The sequence below is a fragment of the Colius striatus genome, chromosome Z, assembly GCF_028858725.1.
Source record: "Colius striatus isolate bColStr4 chromosome Z, bColStr4.1.hap1, whole genome shotgun sequence".
NCBI lineage: Eukaryota > Metazoa > Chordata > Aves > Coliiformes > Coliidae > Colius > Colius striatus.
The window spans coordinates 73,743,582-73,763,195 of NC_084790.1; the positions used below are offsets into that span (position 1 = coordinate 73,743,582).

Consider the following 19,614-nt stretch of genomic DNA (forward strand, 5'->3'; position numbering starts at 1 on the left):
AAGAAAAGGTTTTTTGCTGTTGTTAGGGAATCCTGTAGTGCTAGGGAGGAATCTTTGAATCATTTGTAAATAGGCATTTACACAGTGTGATACAAATTATACTTGGGAAAAACAGAACAAAATAAATCCATGAATTACTTTGCTTGCAATGTAATGGTAATTGTTCCTAAAAGGATATAATTTTCTATCCTAGGACTCTGTCTTCCACCTTACCTGGGAGCATTCCCCCACTTAACGCTAATGGGAACTATGGAGAGGTCTCGAGTCCTACTCTAATGCCTCTTACTGGGTCCTTGGCAGATATTGGCATAAAGGATTTCTAAACAGTCTTAAGAGAACACAACACCATTATAGCAACAAACCACACTCTTCCTGCAATGGAAAAGTAGTGATTGTGTGTAGAGTATCAGTTGTATCATTTTGCAGGATGTGGTACATGGTTGTCATCACTTTCTAGTGTCTTTGTGAAAACCATGAAAGCATCAATAGTGCACAGCCATCATTACAGTAAGTTCTAAAAGCCTTTTTACCAGAACAAAGCAGGGTACATTTATTTATTCCTGCGTTCTTAGGCCTCATTAACTCGTTTTAAAGAGAGGAACAGATAGTATTTCCAATTCAATATCTTTTGCAAACCAACAGCACCTGATTTTCAAAGCAGACAAAGGATTTCATGAGTTTAAAACAGCCATTAATATCCTAAAGTCTTGTGTCTCTGACATATCCAGAGACCCCATGATGTTCTGTGCCTAAGTCTACCAGCCTGTAAAATGGGGAAAGTAAGAGTTATCTCAGAGATCTCATTTATATTGATAGGTTGGAATATTGCTCAGCACTACCAAAATAAGGAGGGGTAACAGAAACATTAATAGAGTTTCTTATTACTCATTATTAAAGTTTAAATTCCTTATTCTCTAGTAAAGAAGAATAACATATTAATGAGTTCAGTGCTGCTTCGAAGAAACCCAGACTTGATCAAAAGTACAAATGAAGGTATCTGTTATTGTAATATTTATTCCTTGGAGTTCCACAAAGACATTCCCAACAGATATAGAAGACATAAAAACTAAAACTCTTCTTTATGCTGAGTGATAGTCTAAGGATCTTTATGAGGTTCCTAAGTTATTAGTTTGACATTGTAAATATTGTTCTGACCCTCTGATCTGACTACTTAGTTCCTGAGTAGACTGTATATAGTCTGGAATAGTGAAATTCCACACTTCTTACCGAATAACTAATCTCCTGGAGAAGGCAATAAAGACCCTTCTTGGTGCCTGCAGGTGCAGGATTAAATTTGAAATACCAGAAGACAGATCTAACGTAAAGTAGTAAATATAAGTATAAATATATATTTAAATACATAAATACAAACATATTTTAGAAATCTAGTTGTATATTTCTATATATATAACTCATTTGTGTTTTGTTCTGATAGGATAGCAGTGTTTGATGTCACTGCAGAATTGTGTATTTTAAAAGAGGTTACAATTTTTCAGAATATGTAGCAAGGAAATAAGAAAGGCTTTTTAAATATGCTTTGAGGCTTTCAGTTAAAGAGGCAAGACACATAGGTATGAACTAGATGTGAAGAAAAAATATCATCTAAGTATTTTGATTTTGTGTTTTTGCAAGGATCCTTGTCACAAAGTCAATTGCGGAATGTCATTAGACCTGCCACTTTACAACCCCCACAAGCCCTGACCTGTCCTGAAAATCCTGTAGTATCTCTAGTGACTGAGAAAGAAGCGTGTCCTCAGGTAAAAAGAAAAGTAATTTTACTGGATAATATATGTTTACCACTAAAACAAAAATACAACAGTGTTGTTTTAAGGCAATTAATGATTCTGCTGCATGATTTTTTTAAAAAAATCTATTATCAGTTTCACTGGAATTATTAGATCACTTGACATAGCTCTTCTCTGCAGGCTGTCTCAGCTTTCGGATACTGGGGTTCTATGGGCAAATGAGCTTTGGAGGTCTTTTGAATTTTATTGAGAAAGTAACATTTTACCTTTTTGATGCAGGGTGATAGCTTAGTACACAGCGGGAGAATACCTCAGTGACCCTGGAATTCTAGCAGATCTGTTTGTAGCACAAAATAAGTTTGGTGGTGTGGTTTAACTGCCAAGGATTGATCAGCAGGATTCCCTTACCATTAAACAGCCCCATATGGCCAGTGTGAAAATATAATGGAGAATGAGAACTGAAACTATGGTAACACAGATGAAGTCACACTGCATCTGAGTGATGCTGTGCCAGACATGGTGGAACTTCAGTATGAACTGGAGTAAGAAACAGCAGAGTTGTGTGCCAAAATTAACCCACTTTACTCCACGTAGCATCAATTGCATGTCAAAATTAGCCTGGCCACACTCCCTCCCAGCTTCTTGTGTGTCCCCAGCCCATTCACTGGGAGGACACAGTGAGAAGCAGAAAAGGCCTTGACACTGTGCAAGCACTGCACAGCAGTAACCAGAACATCCCTGTGTTAGCAACATTCTTTTCAGCTTAAACCCTAAACAGAACCCTGTAGCAGCTACTAGGAGCAAAATTAACTCTATCCCAGCTGAAACCAGGACACTTGGTCTAATTAATTAATCTGATTTTATTATTTCTAGCTATCTGAAAACAGCTCTTACTCCTCAGCTGAGCAGTCTGTAAGTTCCAAAACAGCAGTGACATCATCTACTGCCATGAATCTTTCTAGCTCTAAAACAACACAGTAAGTTTTTATTTATTGCATTTTCACACCATTTTGTCAGTTGGCCTACAGCATTCCTTTTTATCCCACATGTCTAACAAGGTATTAAGCCCATGCTTTCTAGACCCACACAATGCTTGCTGGAGTTTGTGTGCACTGCCAGGATTTGTGGGTTCTGACATGGGCTCCATACACCATAAGAAACACACTACTGCCAGGAATTAATCTCTGTGGGGTAGTTTGTTTCACATTAACAGATCACAAGTCAGAAATATTTTCCTTTCCTATCTCATGCAGCTTTAGCAGTTCAAAATAAGTCCTGGTTTTGAATGTTCACAGACCACATTGTGTCCCTTTGGAGAACTCTCTTCTGATTTCATAGCTGCTGCATCTCATAAACAGATGCAGAGAAACTCAAGATTTACCAAAATATGTGAACATATTGGGCACAGGAGACATGAAGAAAACCATGCAAGACTGATTTGTTAGACAAAGTGAATGCTGCAATTGCTATTCTACTTTCCTGCACACACCAGAATTTCTGGCATGAACTGCTAGCTGTAATGATTGGGATAGGCTGGCATGTTGATAAACATGAACTTCAGAATTGCTACATGAGGAACCCGACTTTCTTGAACTGGGACACTGCCCCATGACCTTATCTCTGTATATGACTGAAAGACCTCATACTGATGCAAAAAGTGGATTATTGCGTCTGACTCAATAGAATGTTAGGTCTGAGTTGGCCAGCTTAGTGTCAGTGAGTTGTCTTGTGGGTATCAATACTTTTTGCTTATGGTTGATGAGAGTTATTTATCTTTGAGGGAAGTTCTGAGCATCAGCAATACACCTGAGATCAGCTGTGATGAGAGAATGACATTTCAAAATTGTTAGGGCCACAAATAACATACTTGTGGTGTTGCCTGCTTTCCCCCTGCCACTCAAAGAAGGCAGAGAACTTGTTAATTCCAAAGGAGTCTATTCCAGTCATCTTCAGAGTTGGATGGGCCATAGATGAAGGTTTCTGCACACAACATTTGGGGTGCACAGTGCCAGGGTTCTGAGGAGGTAAGGGATTTTTAGCTGCACAGCCAACTTGTATTCTGAATCCTTATCAACAAGAAAAGCATCACTAGAGGGCAGATGCTCACCGTGATTTTTGGAAGAGCCAGCCTGTCCTTTTCTGTTACAATGAATGCTGTGGTGATGCCTTGTTGAGTCAATATGGAACCACACAGCACACTGGATTTCTAACAGATTCAGAATGCTGATAGTGCAGATATTGGAAAATCTAAAAGGAAGATGTTACTGACTTCAAAATCAGTTGATATTGATCCAAGTCTGTTTACCATCTGTCAGCAGAACAATATCTAGGAAAAAATAGGTGAGTGACTTTTTCTTGTGAAAGAGATGGACAGAGAAATTCAATGCAATGCTTCAGTATTGACAAGTTAGAAGTCTTAAGCATGCTTCTGGCATTTCTTTACCTTTTCTTTTTTAAAATAGGAATTGCTAATCTGCTTCAGGTGTTTATGCCTCATTAATTCTGTAATTCTTTTAAAATACTTCATAGCTGTTTTATTATAACTTGACAACAAGTATTCAGACTTTATGAAACTCCATGCATATGCTGAACAATAGCCAACATTGCAGCTGGACATGGTTATTGATAAGAAAATACTTTTTAGATTTGTTTTTAGTTATCAGTCAAGCTGTAACTATTGACATTTATTTACAAAATAAAATGCAGAGACACTCAGCAGCAGGGATTACTGCAGCATGAAAACACACCTCTTACTTTCTCTCCACTTCCACCTCTTCTCTATGTGGTATAGTTCTGTAGGAAGATGAGTGAAAATGATCTGTTAGCCTTCTGCAGTTGCTGCAGCTCTCTGTGTCCCAGGAAACCACCAACAGTTCCATCTCCTGAATTGGCTGTGGCAGCGAACAGAAAATGAGAAATTTGCAGTTTGTCAAGTCTGATTAAAGGCTTAGAAAGGAGACTGTGTCATGATAGAAATCTAATGCTGGGAAAATGCAGGCTTCTGGTCACATTTTCAGCTTTGCACAGGATTTGCTTGGAAACATGCAAGGGTTTAAGGCCACCACCGGAACTCAGACCCTTCTGGACATTCTGAGAAGGGCAGTACCTGGACCTACGTCCTTTCAATAGTCCATTTCAAGTATCCTATCCATATGTCTCTTGTTAGTGATTATTCTCTGAAATCGGTGCCTCTGTTTTGCATTTCTATGGCAATGTCATCCCTGACACACTTGTGTTTTTGCCTGGCAGAAACATAAGGGTATTGAGGTTTTAACAAGACTTTAAAGCTAGCAGGCACTTCCAGTTAACTACCTGGAAAAATGAAAGCCTGTACTGCAATTTTTTTCTTACACTTCTGAAAATAATCAAAATACATTTCCCACATTGTTTCTTTGAGATGAGCCTCTAGTTTCTGGCTTTTAGCTCTTCTGGAGTACTATCCTTACTAAGTTGCTATTGGAACAACCTGGAAGTAGCAGATGATACTTCAGGTTGGAAACTGATCACAATTCAGTGGGATCTTTTCCAAGGATAGGGAACTCATTAGTTTCAACACGCTTCAGAAGCTGGGAGAAGAGGAGGCTGACGGGTGACCTCATTAATGTTTACAAGTACATAAAGATAGGTGTCAGGAGGATGCAGCCAGGCTCTTCTCAGTGATGTCCAATGACAAGGGGTAATGGGTACAAGCTGCAACAGAAGAGGTTCCAAAGAAACACAAGGAAAAGCTTCTTCACTGTTCAGGTGATGGAGCACTGGAACAGGCTGCCCAGATGGGTTGTGGAGTCTCCTTCTCTGAAGATGTTAAAAACCCACCTGGGCGAGTTCCTTTGCGACCTACTTAGGTGGTCCTGCTCTGGCAGGGGGGTTGGACTAGGTGATCTTTCAAGGTCCCTTCCAACCCTTAAGATTCCGTGATTCCCTGTTTGTGGCCCTAAACACATATGTAAATCTTCAAGTCTGAAAATAAACAAATTTCCTAATTTCTCTTTGTTTCCTCTTAGTCTGATTAACACATCAAGCATGAGAATGTTAAGGAATATTTTTTTTCCCTTAAGTGTAAAATAGAGATAGCTTGTACTTGGGAATTCCTTCATCCCATGTGATGAGATTTCAAGCTCACTGTGAACACAGAAACTAGGTTTTAGAGGCCATAAGAGTTCTGGCAACAAACCCATCTTATTAACAGGAATGTCCTCTGCATGATGTTAAGCCCTCCCAAAGGTGATAAATAATCTGGGAGAGCGGGTAAGTGGTGCGAAGTATGCAGTTCTTAACAGAATGTTAAATCACCTTCCTGTCAAGGCATCCTCCTCAAACAGAAAGAGACAAGAATCTGGATAGTTTTATTTCTACTTCTACAGGAAGCATGAACAACCTATAAGCCTTTTGTAAAAAAAAAAAAAACAAAACCAAAACATAATAACAAAGCAAACAAAAAAGCAAATCCAAAGCAGCAGCAAGAATAACATCCATGCTTTTCTAGTGACTTTTATAAGAAATGGATCCTGTTAAAGTGTCAATGTACTTGGCAGATCAAATAACAACTGAATTTATTTATTAGAATAATCTTGAATGTAATCCACAAGTAAAGATATTTTTACAAGTTGTAACTATGTTGCTATTTAAAAATGCATTTACCAACTTCTCTTAAAACCTCCTGAGAGGTAAGAGGCTGACTGAGAGTAGTTAAACTCAGGGTGTCAATACAGAAAAAAAACTTAAACCACCTGATGTTTGTTGTCTGGAAGACCTATGACCTTGAGAAGGGAAAGTGGACAGAAGGACTAGTGTTTCTTTAATGTGGCTTCTGCCAAACTAGTCAGAATCCAGATTCTAAACATAAAGTGATTTATCAACTGCATGAAATTTTCTCCATAATATCCCTTGAATACAGTTGGCCAGTACCAAAGGACTCCAAGTACTTAGTTTTCTTCTGTTCTCACTTGAAATGTATCTATGGAACAAGTCATTGAAAATGGAAAGAAGATCCTGTTTTAGTTATACCTCACCGTAAGCTATCATAATGTTTTTTTCAGTATTTATGTAAATTGAAACTGTGTTCATTAGAGTACACTGCCTCTCTGCCGTTCCAAGATGTTAGGTGAATGACCAAGGAGTGCCTATGAGGCACTGGAGAGTACATTATTCTGAAGGGTTCCAGAGCTGCACCAGCATGAAGGAATAATTATTACTTGTTGGTAATATTTTGGTGGAGCAAAAGGAAACAGGAAGACAAATGTAACTCATTGAAGTCTCTGGAATAAGAGGAGGAGGAGAAGAATTTTTATTCTTTGCTTGTAAAGATCATCCTTAATAATATTCATGAAATACAGTGTGATACTCTTTATTTTTCTTGTGAAATGTTACATGGAGAATATTCTCATGTTCTTTTAAATGATTTGTCTGATTAAGTGGTCATTTCTTGTTTGTCTTTAATGTAAGATGTGGTAAACACATGAACTTTATATATATATATTCTTTACGAAGTTTTAATAGTTCTAAATCTTATGTTACTTTCTTCCCACAGAAGTGAATTGTTTGACAACAGAAGTGTACAAAACAGCAGAAATTCTGGTTTTGTATTTGGAGAAAACATGGTTGAAAGAGTTTTGGTAAGATTTGTAAATGCTAGCAGATGTTTTATCAAGGTAAATGTACTCACAGGTTTTTTTCAGAGATTGATACTTTTCAGCTCCCTCTGTTCTTTTAAAGATGTAAGTAAATATGATCCCAGTGATTGTTGAGGAGAATATATCTATCAATATTTACTGTAGGAGTGTTAGGCATCCCCATCTTCCCTATCCTAGATAAATACTGTGATTTCTAATCCACAGGAGTATGCATTTCTTTTCTTTTGCTATTTTAATGACCTGCAAAGGGATTGTTTATATAGTCCTTGTAAAGTGGGACGGTCATGGTGTGAGATAAAATAATCTGGTTCCCACCACTGTAATAGTTTCCATCATGACTGTTAAGAGATGGGAGAAATTAGTATGAGAGGAAAATTGAATACCCACCCTATATAGTGTCCACGTTAAACTATATTGTGGTCGCTGTGAGACAGCCTAATGGATCAAGTCCTGAAGGAAACTCAGACAAAAAGGTAGTTTCCAAACTGAGGGCTACATCAATTAAAATGGAATTTCATAGCTGCTACTGGAAAAACTTGGCAATCGTAGGCCTGGGTTCCGACTTCTGACCAGGATTTAGTTAGTTAGGAGCTGAGCCACTGAGCATTGTCAGAAGCATTTATTAAGGCATTATTAAGAACTTATCTGCAAAAACTGGAGGTCATGGAAATTTTTAATGCCTCTGAGGTTAAGTTTGTGAAGTCGGGGAGTTTTAAACTACTCGTGTGGGGCTTAAGTGCTTAAACTGGGAATTAACTGGTATTTAAACATCTAAGTACTTCACTGGCTTTAAATCCTAGTCCAGGATGCAGAGAGAGATCATTTTTCTTGATGGAAGAAAAGTATTGGTTTTATGGTGATAAAATTGCTTCCACTTGAGACTGAAATTGTATCATCTGGGTCAATTTTTGATCTTAAGATACTACAGTTGCTAATCATGAGTCTTACATGCATTAAATGACTCAGTGTTCTGTTTAAGGTGAAGTAACATAGCCATTTTATTTCAATAGGAATCATTATTTCCCCTGTTCTGGCTTTTTTTTTTCTAGAGACCTGAAAAGCATCTCAAGCCATGTAATGAGTCTGATTCCTACAAAGACAAACTGACACCAATAGACATAGAATCTTTTCATGTCAATGCGCAAACAAGTAAGAATACTCAGCAAGCAAGTACAGTTAGCTTTATTATTGTCTCTTGTGCTGTATTGTAGAGGATGTCAAATGAGTGGTGGTAAATAATTTCTGTCTATTCTGAAGTCACTCAGTCATTAGTACACTTGTAGTACATGCCAAAATCTGTATGCAGAAAGCAGCTATAGTGTGGTTTATGACACTTCAAATGGACTAACTTCAGAATGAGTCTAAGTTATTCAGGAAAGGATAGAGTTTTACAGATTATTGTTGCTATTTATTACTTAAAAGAAAAAGGAGTGAATGCCTTTTGGACTCCATTTTTAAACTAGAACTTTAAGCTGTGTGCTGCTTGGATTTTGTGGCTGCTCATATAAATTAATTTGTCATATTCATATCCTATTTTTTACCATATTTGTAGGACTGAAACTTCTACACGGAGGGATTTCAGGGATTGTGACTCTGGTGTGAGCTTTTCTACTAGGCAAACCATGTAAATCTAGGCTGTGAGGGAATCCCAAGTAGGTTCCTATCTTGAGCCTTCTTGCCAAATTTTGCACTCCTCTTTATTAATGGATGTATTGGATCCTCTTGCTATGTATGAACATTGTTACAAGTTAAAAACCAAAATTTAAAGCCTGTGGAAAACATACATAGATTAAGCAAATACACAAAAATTTGGAACAATGTTGTTCCTTTCAAATCTTGTCCTTTTCTGTTCCAGTCAAACATTCCTAGTGTGTGTGTGTGTGTATACATATATATGTATTACTTTCTGCATACTGTGACATATGTATTTCCTTATTTATTAACCTGCACAGTAACATGACAGACCAGTTTCATTTGGAAAATCAACTTCTAATTATTTAGGGCTTTTTTTTTTTCAAGTTGTCCTTTGGAGTAGGTCTCTGTGACTGCAGAGAGCCCTGTTTAAAATGAGCCTAAACAGGTGAGACATTTTGCAGTATTGCAGCCCTTTAAATTTTCTCTTCAATTTCCTATGTTGGCAAAAAACTTATTAATAACACTAAATAATATCAGACAACACAGGGATTACTGAGGTCACAGTGTTGTTGTCCTTAAAATATTCCCTGTACAGAAAGGATTCCCTTTTATTTTCCCCTCTGCTGAAACAGATTGGTTGAGGAATGCAACACTAATTGAACCAGCAGCTGCTTGTATTTCTGATCCAGTGGAGAAAATTCTGTTAGATAAAGTTGAAGTTATAACTGGAGAAGAAGCAGAACACAATGTATTACAGGTATGTATTTCGTAAAACCTTAATGGTGAGCAGTTTTGTTATTGAAAAGAATATCTAGATCTTTTATAGATTGCAGCAATCTGAAAATAACTTCAGTTTCTATTTTAAATTTTTACATTTTTGAGCTACACCTCTGCTAACCCATTTTTTTTCTGTAGGCTGATATTTTCTTTTTCATATTGTATTTGTTAATTTTATAGGCCCTTTCAGTGGCTGCTTCAGAACTTCATTCTACAGTTGTATTTTATAAGTGTCTACAAAGTATACATCTACAGCAGTAACTAATTGGAAAATCCTCAAAATTGGAAGTGATTTGAGTAAAGGTTTCTTAATGACAAAGCTGTTTTTTGTAAAAAAGGGGATGTGCTGTCAAAGTAATTAGTTTTATAATTCATCCAAAATATCAATTATCTTTCTGACTTGGCAGGGCATGTCTTGCTAGTCTTCATCATCAAAATGTTTTCTCAGAAAATAGCAATGATAGTATTTTTTAAATCATAATATTGAAAGTTACATTAGATTAAATCTTCTGTCTCCTGAAAAAGTGTGAAAGTTTTACTCTCCCAGAGTAGTCGTCTTGTAGTTGTAGTTCTGGTATCCGAGGCTACACAGTGTTTCTAATGAGTGAGGGAGTGAGACTGTAGAACACTTGCAACAAATTTAGCTGTGCTAGTGGATATCACAGATGGAGAGTTAACATAAGATTCAATAACTGAAAAAGTGGCTTTCATGCTGAAGGTTTTCCATGGCTCACAGACTATTGGGCACAGATCCTAATAATCTCACAGGTTTTAAGTGATATATCTATCCTTGTATACGTACATAATGGATGTACTAAAAGCTGTATCAAGTTTTAGAACCAATAAAGTTAACATTGGCTGGCAATTTCCATCATGTATTTCTCTTTCAGATCAACTGCAAGCTCTTTGTATTTAATAAGCTTTCTTTAACCTGGATTGAAAAAGGCAGAGGTTCCTTGAGGCTTAATGACACTTCGAGTAATAAATATGGAATGCTGCAGTCAAGGCTAAGTAAGAATTATATAAGGAAGTAACACATACACAAAATGCTAAATAACTTGTAGAGTTGCTGACTACAGTGAGTTTATTTCAGAAGATTTTAAACTGAGCAGCTAGTTTGATCTAAGTCTGATTGCTGAGAATCTCTTTAACATTGCCTGGTCAAGTAAACTGTGTTACAGACTGAGACACTGGCTGTTTTTCCCTGTTTGTACGCTCGCTCTTGCATATGTTACTAGATTCTGTGAGTTTCTACTGCAATGTATCTTTAGCTCAGTCACAAGTCAGACAGCTGTTTGTTGATTTGCTTTTCCAGGAGCACAGTTGCAAGTCACTTCTGGAACGTTTTTACTCTGCTGTAATTTCTTTGTACTGCATTGCACAGTATCAGCAGTTTATTTGCTTTGTATGCCAGATGCACTGAAAGAAACAAATACATTTTGTTATTTTAAAAAATAATTAAGACAAAAAATTGCACTATGGCAGGTTTTAGACTAAATTAAAAAGAGTGATTCATGGAAAGATTCATAGTATAAAAGTGCTAGAGAAAAATGCTGCAGTAAAAATGAAGATGATTCCAATGACTAATCATATAAACCTTCTTATTTTAGTTATGCGAAATCAAGGCAGCTTGAGACTCATTCTCAACACCCGTCTCTGGGATCAAATGGTTATAAAAAGAGCAAACAGAAAGAGCCTGTGCTTCACTGCAACAGACCAAGAGGACCACTCTATTCAAGTATTCCTCATTCAGGTAAACAATAGGTAAAACCCTCACCCAAGTCCCTATTTCACCTAGGATTCTGAAAATTTGCTGGGGCTTTGGTTTTAGCAAATGGCCCTTTATGTTCTGTAAGATTATGCTTAGCTTAGCTGTTATATGGCTTTTTATTATGAAATGAGTTACAAGTTCTGTCTCCTGGTAGTTTTAAAAAATGATGTGAAGATGGGATATGGCCTTAGGACAGAAATTTCCAGAATCTAGTTGACATACCACTGATGGAATGGGTATAATTCCAATCATATGCATCAATTGCTCTTTCTTACAGAAGCAACACTGTAAGAATTTCTACACAGGTAGTTACATATTCATAAGTTACTCAGGTACAAGGCAGCAGCTTTCTGCCATGGTTCTCAACACAATGCTTGCAGTAATCCATCCAGGACCTCCATTTCTCAGTTGAGAATGTAAATTATGCAATGTTGCCTGATGTAAGACAATAGTCTTGAGTAATCCTTGTTTTCTCTAGTGAGGGCTGGTAAGCTGCAGATGAAAATGTGGTAGACCTATTTGCAATAAATGGCATGTATATCTGGTGTTCGGAAGTAAGAGCATCCACGTGAGTGTAAAGATGTCTCTGGTTTCCCGAGTAGACCTGTCTGGGCAGGGTTCAGCATCCTGGGCAAGAAAAGCAAATCACCACTTCCAGGAAGTGTCATGTGTGATGCAGAAGCAAAGCACCGTGCACTGTATATGAAAGTACTGTCACTTAACTGTGACTGTGCTGCACTACAGGTCTGTATGTGAGATTGTGAAATGTCCTAGATTTCGAGATGTGCTGCATACTTTTTCTAATGTATGTAGATGTAAACATTCCTTAAATTATGTCGTGGCACTTCTGAACAGTAAAAACTCCCATGTATTAGGAAAACAAGGTAGATGCCAGCTTTTTCTGTGCGACAAATGTGTCAGGAAGCTGCATCTACAGTCATTGCTGAAGCAGATGGTATCCACCCCTATAGCTGGCGTCAAGCCAAACTAACATTGTGAGACTCTTGCACGTGGAAGGCAAATCAGTCGATGCGTGAGATGCCCAGCAGGCATCACCAAAGCCTTCGTAGGTGAATCAGGCTGATGTAGTAGTCAGTGAAGCCCACGCCTCCAAGGTACCAGCAGGCATTTTTAACTGACATTTAAATTTGTTTTTTCCCTGTCACATAAATGAGTGATACATTTGGTTCAGGGATATTATCCAAAGGGGTTCTCGTGAGTGAGGGAGAAGAGTTATATGATACTAACTGCCAAAGAGATTGTCCACAAGATACCACTAACTTGGTCTTGTGGTACTGACATGGTTTAGGCCCAGTCAGGAACAAAGAACCATTATTACCCACTTGTTCATTCCTCCTCCTCCTGACCAGAGGGGGAAGAGAAAAGTACCAAGAGCCTTTGGAACTCTGTAAGGGCAGGGAGGGCTCCTCACCACTTATGGTCCCAGGCAAAACAGACAGGACTAGTCAACCTGGGGAAGAAAATGGGGAACAAAAAACTTAACAAACAGAAATACCCAACCAAAAGCAATATAGAGTAGGGCAAATGATGAAAAGTGCAACCAGCCCCTTTAAGATTCCTTTCCCCCCAGCCCTCCCCTCTTCTGAGGCTCAGGCACTTGATCCTGGTGTCTTCACCTTCTCCTGCCCCGAGTGGTGCAGGGGTATAGGGAACGGGGGTTTCAGTCAGTCCTTTCCCAATGGGTCCTGCTGCTTGTCTTGCCTCAGGGCAGATGTGCTTCTTGCCAGCTTTCCCTGCTCCAGCATGGGGTCCCTCACACACTGGGCAACCCTGCACTGGCCACTCTGATGTGCATTCATCCTGAGGGCTGCAGCTCCTCTCTCCTTCTTCCGGGTTGGGGTCCACAACACTCACTCCTTCTGGCATGGGGTCTGCAACAATCACCCCTTCTGGTGTGGGGTCCTCCCAGAGCTGTGGGCAACTGGGAGTCATTGAGGATGAAGATCTTTGTCTTCCTCACAGTGTATTTTTCACCTTTGGCTTCCTGGTATTTGTCCAAAACACAGGACAGGATCAAACCAAACTTTCACCAGGCTTGAGTGGTTGTTTACTCATTTGTCTCATTCAGATTGGTCCAATATAAGTTCTGTTCTTGCCAGATAACACTAGGAGTTAGATGTTGTGCAGTGACTCTACAAGTTTAGCAATTTTGTAAGGCTTGTATTTCTGCAAGGTTAACAGGTTCATAAAGCGAATATTTCAAATACCTAAGAGGTACAAGTGTGTTCTTGCAGTTTTCTAGCTAAATGATGCTTCTATGCTATGATGCTTCTAGACCTTCTTCAATTCAAGGAATTCTTGATCTGCTGCTCCTTCCCAATTTGCATAGCTTTATCACGTGTACACACCAAATTGTGTCATTGCAATCCAAACAAGACATATTTCTTCCTATTGCCAAGAGATACAGAAAGAAATTACTCCACAAGATGCACAGAAGTTGAGAACTGGGCTACAGAAGACCATATGTGTTAGGTTACCTTCTGGTAGATGATGTGCTTCATCTTCTTACAGTGCCTAAATGCAGTGCTTTTAGAAAGCACAGGTAAGCATGGGCACTTTGTAAAGTCTGTTCACCTCATCAACCCCCATCACCCAAAAGAGCTGTATTAGAGATAAGAGAGCATGCACCCCTCCTTGATTACTTTGCTATCTATTTTATGAAATGATTGTCTATGAATTTTTATAATTCCTTTTTAAACTTTTATTACAATATTTTTGGCCTGCTCTTTCTAGTTTATGCTGTTTATCCCCACTCCTTCCTGAGGCAGCAAATTCTAGGTCTTACTGACTCTGAAGAAATATATTTATGCTGGTCCTCTACTACTTTCATTAAGTGTACTCTAGTGCATTTATTGTGTGGTCTGATGAATAGCTATTGCATACTCAGTTTATCACCACTTTTATCATTTTTAAAACCTTACTTATATCCCCTTCTCATCCTTCTCTTCAGACTGAAAAGTCTCAGTTCTTCGTAAGAAGCTGCACCATACCCTCAGTTGTTTTTGCTGCCCTCCTCTTCAGCTTCTTAAACTGTATTATGTCCTTGAGATGTGATGACCAAAACAGAAAACAGTACTTAGGTCATGGCTGCTCAAAAGTTTTATGTACTGGCAAAATGCCACCTTGTCTAGTTCTCAATACCCTTCTTGATGATGCTCATCTTCTGTTCAACAATAGAAGCAGAATTATTTTTTATTATTTATTCTGTAAACCAAAATGCAATATACATAATAACATTTCAGTGCTTCCTTACTCCTAGAATCATATTCAGGAAATATCTGTAATGTCAAGTATTCAGTGCAAACTGAGCCATTCTTCAGGCAAAATACTAATATTTAAGCTTATGGTTTTTGTAATTATAGAGAAAATAATAGATACCTACTGTAAAACTCAGTCCACTTTCAGAAATGTAACATTATTTGTACTTAAATTTGTTTCCTGAAATTAATTATTAAGTTTGATTCTTAAGTGGATTGTTTTGATTGAAAAGGACAAAATGTATCTCTTTTGTTACTTTTAAAAATTTCTCATCTTTGTGAAGAATAGAGATTTTTCTCAGTTTGTTTGAACTTCGTGCATTTTTTTGATCTGCAGGCAAGCTCAAAAGACACTGGATACCTGTATGCAGCAATACATCACCGGCTTGTGGCATTGCGAAGCTTTGCTGAGCGAGAGCCAGACACTAGTCAAATTGACACAGAGTCAGAAGTAGCTTTTCAGCCATTGAACTGTGATAGTGATGATGAAGATGGTGAAAAAATAACTCCAGTGAGCAACAGTGGATCTGGTAAGCAGAAATGTTCCTGGGAATGCTGTAATGCTTTCCAGGGTATTTTTTCAGGCTAAGCAATGAAAAATGTACTTTTTTCATAGAATCATAGAATGGTAGGGGTTGGAAGGGACCTTTAGAGATCGTCTAGTCCAACTCCCTGCAAAAGCAGGTTCACCTAGATCAGGTCGCATAGGAACATGTCCAGGTGGGTCTTGAAGACCTCCAAGGAAGGAGACTCCACAACCCCTCTGGGCAGCCTGTGCCAGGGCTCCCTCAAACTCATGGTGAAATAGTTTTTTCTTATGTTTAAGTGGAACTTTTTGTGTTCCAGCTTCATCCCATTACCCCTTGTCCTGTTACTGTCTACTATAGAAAACAGGGATGTCCCAACCTCCTGACACTCACCCTTTAGATATTTATAAATGTTAATAAGATCACCCCTCAATCTCCTCTTCTCCAGACTAAACAGTCCCAGTTCCTGCAGTCTTTCCTCGTATGAAACATTTTCTAGGCACTTAGGTAATTACCAGTGGCTTTAAGCATAATGTGTTTGCTAAGATATTATTATGCAGAATATATATATATACACATAAAATATATATTATTATGCAGAAGTTAATTTAAAATATCTACCTCACTAGGAAATTTGCAGGTCAAGATTTACATGCTGACTTGCCAGCTTTCTTCAACATAACAAAAGTGCAAAGGAAAAATGCAACTAAAACAAGATGTAAGAGGCATGTTTCTGACTTAATTCTGCTCTGTTAATGGAGCTGACAGCAAGGCTAGAGTCACATTTACAGAAAGGAAGGCAGAAACAGCTGTCAGACTTAAAAGCTCTTCTACTTTAGCAAAAGATAAGTCATACTTCTGGGGTGAATTCACTTGCTTGTGCCAAACTGCTACAGTGGATACAGGAGCTGCCAACTACATTAGATTTTCAAATAGGACTACAGCAGGCATGTTTTAGTTGTTGCTCATAGCATTAGCTTCACTCTGCAACTAAGATACTGTCCTTGTATTATAAACTTTTCGTTTAGTAACTGTTCAACAAGAATCAAATGTGTGAGTAACAGCTATGACTGTTTCCTTAAGGAAACAAGTCTCTTTTCCTCTCTAGGCAAATAGATTGCAGTTTTCAGTGCTTGTTCCCATTATCATTTGTTGTTTAACTACATTTCAGTAGCATTCAGTGCTCTAAACAACACATGAGGTTCTTATACTGCATTTTCAAACAAATACCTTTTTCTGTTTAGGAAATAGAAAAACTGTTAGCTCTGAGTACACCCTGGATCACTTCCAGATAATCAAACATTCCCCCTTTAATTCCTAAATAGTCTCTATTGACTTTACAAAGAGTTTCTGGTAACTTGAAAACTCTTGATTCCTTTCCAGGATTATTGGTGATAAGAACTCTTTGTTCTTTTGGGGGGGGTGGGGAAGGCGGGGAGGGGGGGGCGGGGAAAGGAGAGGAAGAATATCAAAGCAGTGTAGAAGCACAGATTTACAAGTTAAATATTTATTTTGATTTGTAGAGAGTTCTGATAAAAATATCCAGATGGCAGCCAGCAAAGGGGTTCTGAGATATGTGTCAGATGCTGGTTTTTTTCTTGACCTTTTAATTTAATCATCTGTCCTTCATTTATGTTTAGTTACTGAAGGCAGTTGTAACAATCCACTTCAAGTGCTTTTTCAATGAGTTTTAGCATTTCCTACTTATCTTAATTTCATCTAATATTCTCAGAGTCACGAGGTTTTAACTTTGCATGTATTTCAGTTAGTGGTATCCAAGCCTGACTTACCATGCAGACATTCACAGCTTACATGCTGGTCCCTGGAACTCCCATTTCCAAAACAGGAAGAAAAATATACCTCATGGGTTTTGAACAAGATGAGGTCACTTTTAAATATTAGCATAGAAATGTCCATTTGTATGCAAGAGATCAGATTCTGTATACTTAAGAGCATTTGGTTAAACTTTCCATTTTTGTTGAAGGACGTGTGTGCATAAGTAATTTTTATTGATGTAACGCAGTTTCAGAGATGACCTCTCCTTAAGACTATGTAAGTGTAAAGAAGCATAAGTTCTCAGTGAACTGTACAAGTACAATTGGAAAGTATGATTCCTGCTTCATTTCATTCCATTCTACCTGTTTATCTCAAAAGAGATCTTTCTTTTCTTAATATAGGCACTTTCCTTCCTTTTAAACTGAACTGACACAGTTCCCTAGATTATGCTGTATTTTCCATGACATCGTAAAAGACGTGAAAAACCAGATAAGAATTATTTTTAGTGCCAGAGACTGAAGAAGAAACCAAATATATATGTGAAGCATTACAAACATTAAAATGATTCTATATGTTTGCAAGACATTTTAAAAAGAATTTTTTTACACAGAAATCTCTACTATAACATCCAGAGGATGCTAATGCTGTATAAGGACACTGTAGTAGAGAACTGTGTAAGTTAGTAGAGATATTTCTACCATTTTCCAAACTCGGTATAATTCCAGAATTTTATAAATTTTAATTGAATTGCTTTATTTTCAAGTATAGATATTAATTTCATGAAGCACAAAAAGAATAAGTTGCTGTGCCTCATATTTTTATCAGATTATATTTAACCAGTTACAGCTTGGATATTTTTATCAACATATTGCTCTGTGAATGTAAATGAAGAGAAACAGAACAAATCATCTTTAAACAGATTTTAACAGTGGATTGGATCAATAAGTCTCTAGGAAGTATTCCCACTGATTACAAAGTGAGCTGAAGAGATTAATTTAGACTAGACAGCAAACTTCTAGGCTGATGGGAGTCAAGCAAATCTCCTCTTCCATTTCTTTCTTGTTAATTCACTTTGCCATATTCTCTTTGTCATATTTGGCTGAGGACAGATCAGCAGAATTCTTTATTACACATGTGAAAATTTTTATCACTGATTTAACAAATAAAACAATGAAAAATGCTGATATGACAATGTGTGCATGATTGGGCCAAGAGTGCTCCTTTTTAAGGGAAATGCCATTGGCCTCGGTTGCATGACCTCCCCTTTTCTTTTCCTCTTCTTGTACTTGTAAACCTTAACATTCTTTGACGTGTGGTAGATTTGGTCCAACAAACAGAACAGAGGAGTCCCCTTAGCTAGGCATATAGAACAGCCTAGTACTGGAGCAGGGTCTCCTGGTAGGCAACAAGTTTTATGTGACACCTGTGGAGAAATAGGACTTGGCATGGTATAGGTCAGAGTCTGGGGCATGTTCTCCAACAAGTAACAATGTCAAACTGTTGCCATTACCTCCTCCAGCTTTGCTAATAGATCTAGGCTATCAATTTAGGGTGTTGGCAGACCTGTGTCAGGCATCAGAGCAAAGTCTTCTGACTCCTTTTTTTTAATCACCTGACTAGAAGCAGTTAGAAATTCAGCCTGTGAGAGTACTGAGTTGCACTGCTGATAGCCATAAATTCCACGTGTAGTTATTGCATAGCCAGTTCCTTAACACTGACACTGCAACCCTAGCAGGATGCCCATCCCTTTACACTATCAGCACAAGCAAACAAGATACCTGTGTCAGGCTCAAAAAATCATCCTGCAAGAACATGGATGCCCAAACACCTAAATTTGCCATTGGTAGCAGGTTACCAGAAGTCACTACTTAGACCCATAGGTGACTAAAATGTCTCAAAAAAATGTTACTCTTTGCTTCTGATGCTTTTAAGATATTTTTCTGTGCTTTCTTCATAGCCATGAGAAGATTCTGTCCTTGCTTCAAAGGAATGTGTTTTGTTTATATTTAGAAACAGGTCCATCATGACCACTGAAGTCATGGTCCTTGAAGTGCTTGTAGCCCCATTAGTATTTAGAAGTAACTTATTCCTTGAGACACTAAGGCATTTGTTTCACAGGGGAATATGGAATGCCAGCTGTAGTAGCCATATAGCATGAGAACGTAGGTAGGATGGCTCCTACGATTCCCATCCTTTGCCCTTTTCTGGTTTTGCAGGAAGTTGTTTCTTTCTGTCCCTGAGGGGGATCAGAGAAGCTGGAAAAGTACACGAGTGACAAGTATGACAGTGTCACTAGGCAAAGAAATGTTAAGTTCGTTATTTCTTATACTGCATCTCACCAGTAATACTCTTAAGTCTTCTGACTGAGGGACTCACTCTTTTGATGGAGGTGTCCTCTCTTTCCTGGCATGGAATTTTCTTTGAGAGGACATTAGAGTGAATTCAAAGGTGCTGGATGCTAGGACTAGGTAA

The 19,614-nt window shown here is 38.0% G+C and overlaps 1 protein-coding gene across 1 annotated transcript in view; it reads left to right on the top strand.

Moving 5' to 3' along the window:
* Window positions 1–19,614, top strand: part of RANBP3L (RAN binding protein 3 like) — a 30,150-nt gene extending 10,536 nt beyond the window's left edge. The window contains 10 exon segments of the mRNA XM_062018914.1: window positions 919–993; window positions 1,633–1,757; window positions 2,619–2,722; window positions 7,276–7,396; window positions 8,428–8,527; window positions 9,646–9,770; window positions 10,681–10,801; window positions 11,401–11,543; window positions 15,177–15,369; window positions 19,532–19,614. Of these exon segments, the coding sequence (XP_061874898.1) occupies window positions 919–993; window positions 1,633–1,757; window positions 2,619–2,722; window positions 7,276–7,396; window positions 8,428–8,527; window positions 9,646–9,770; window positions 10,681–10,801; window positions 11,401–11,543; window positions 15,177–15,369; window positions 19,532–19,614 (1,190 nt within the window).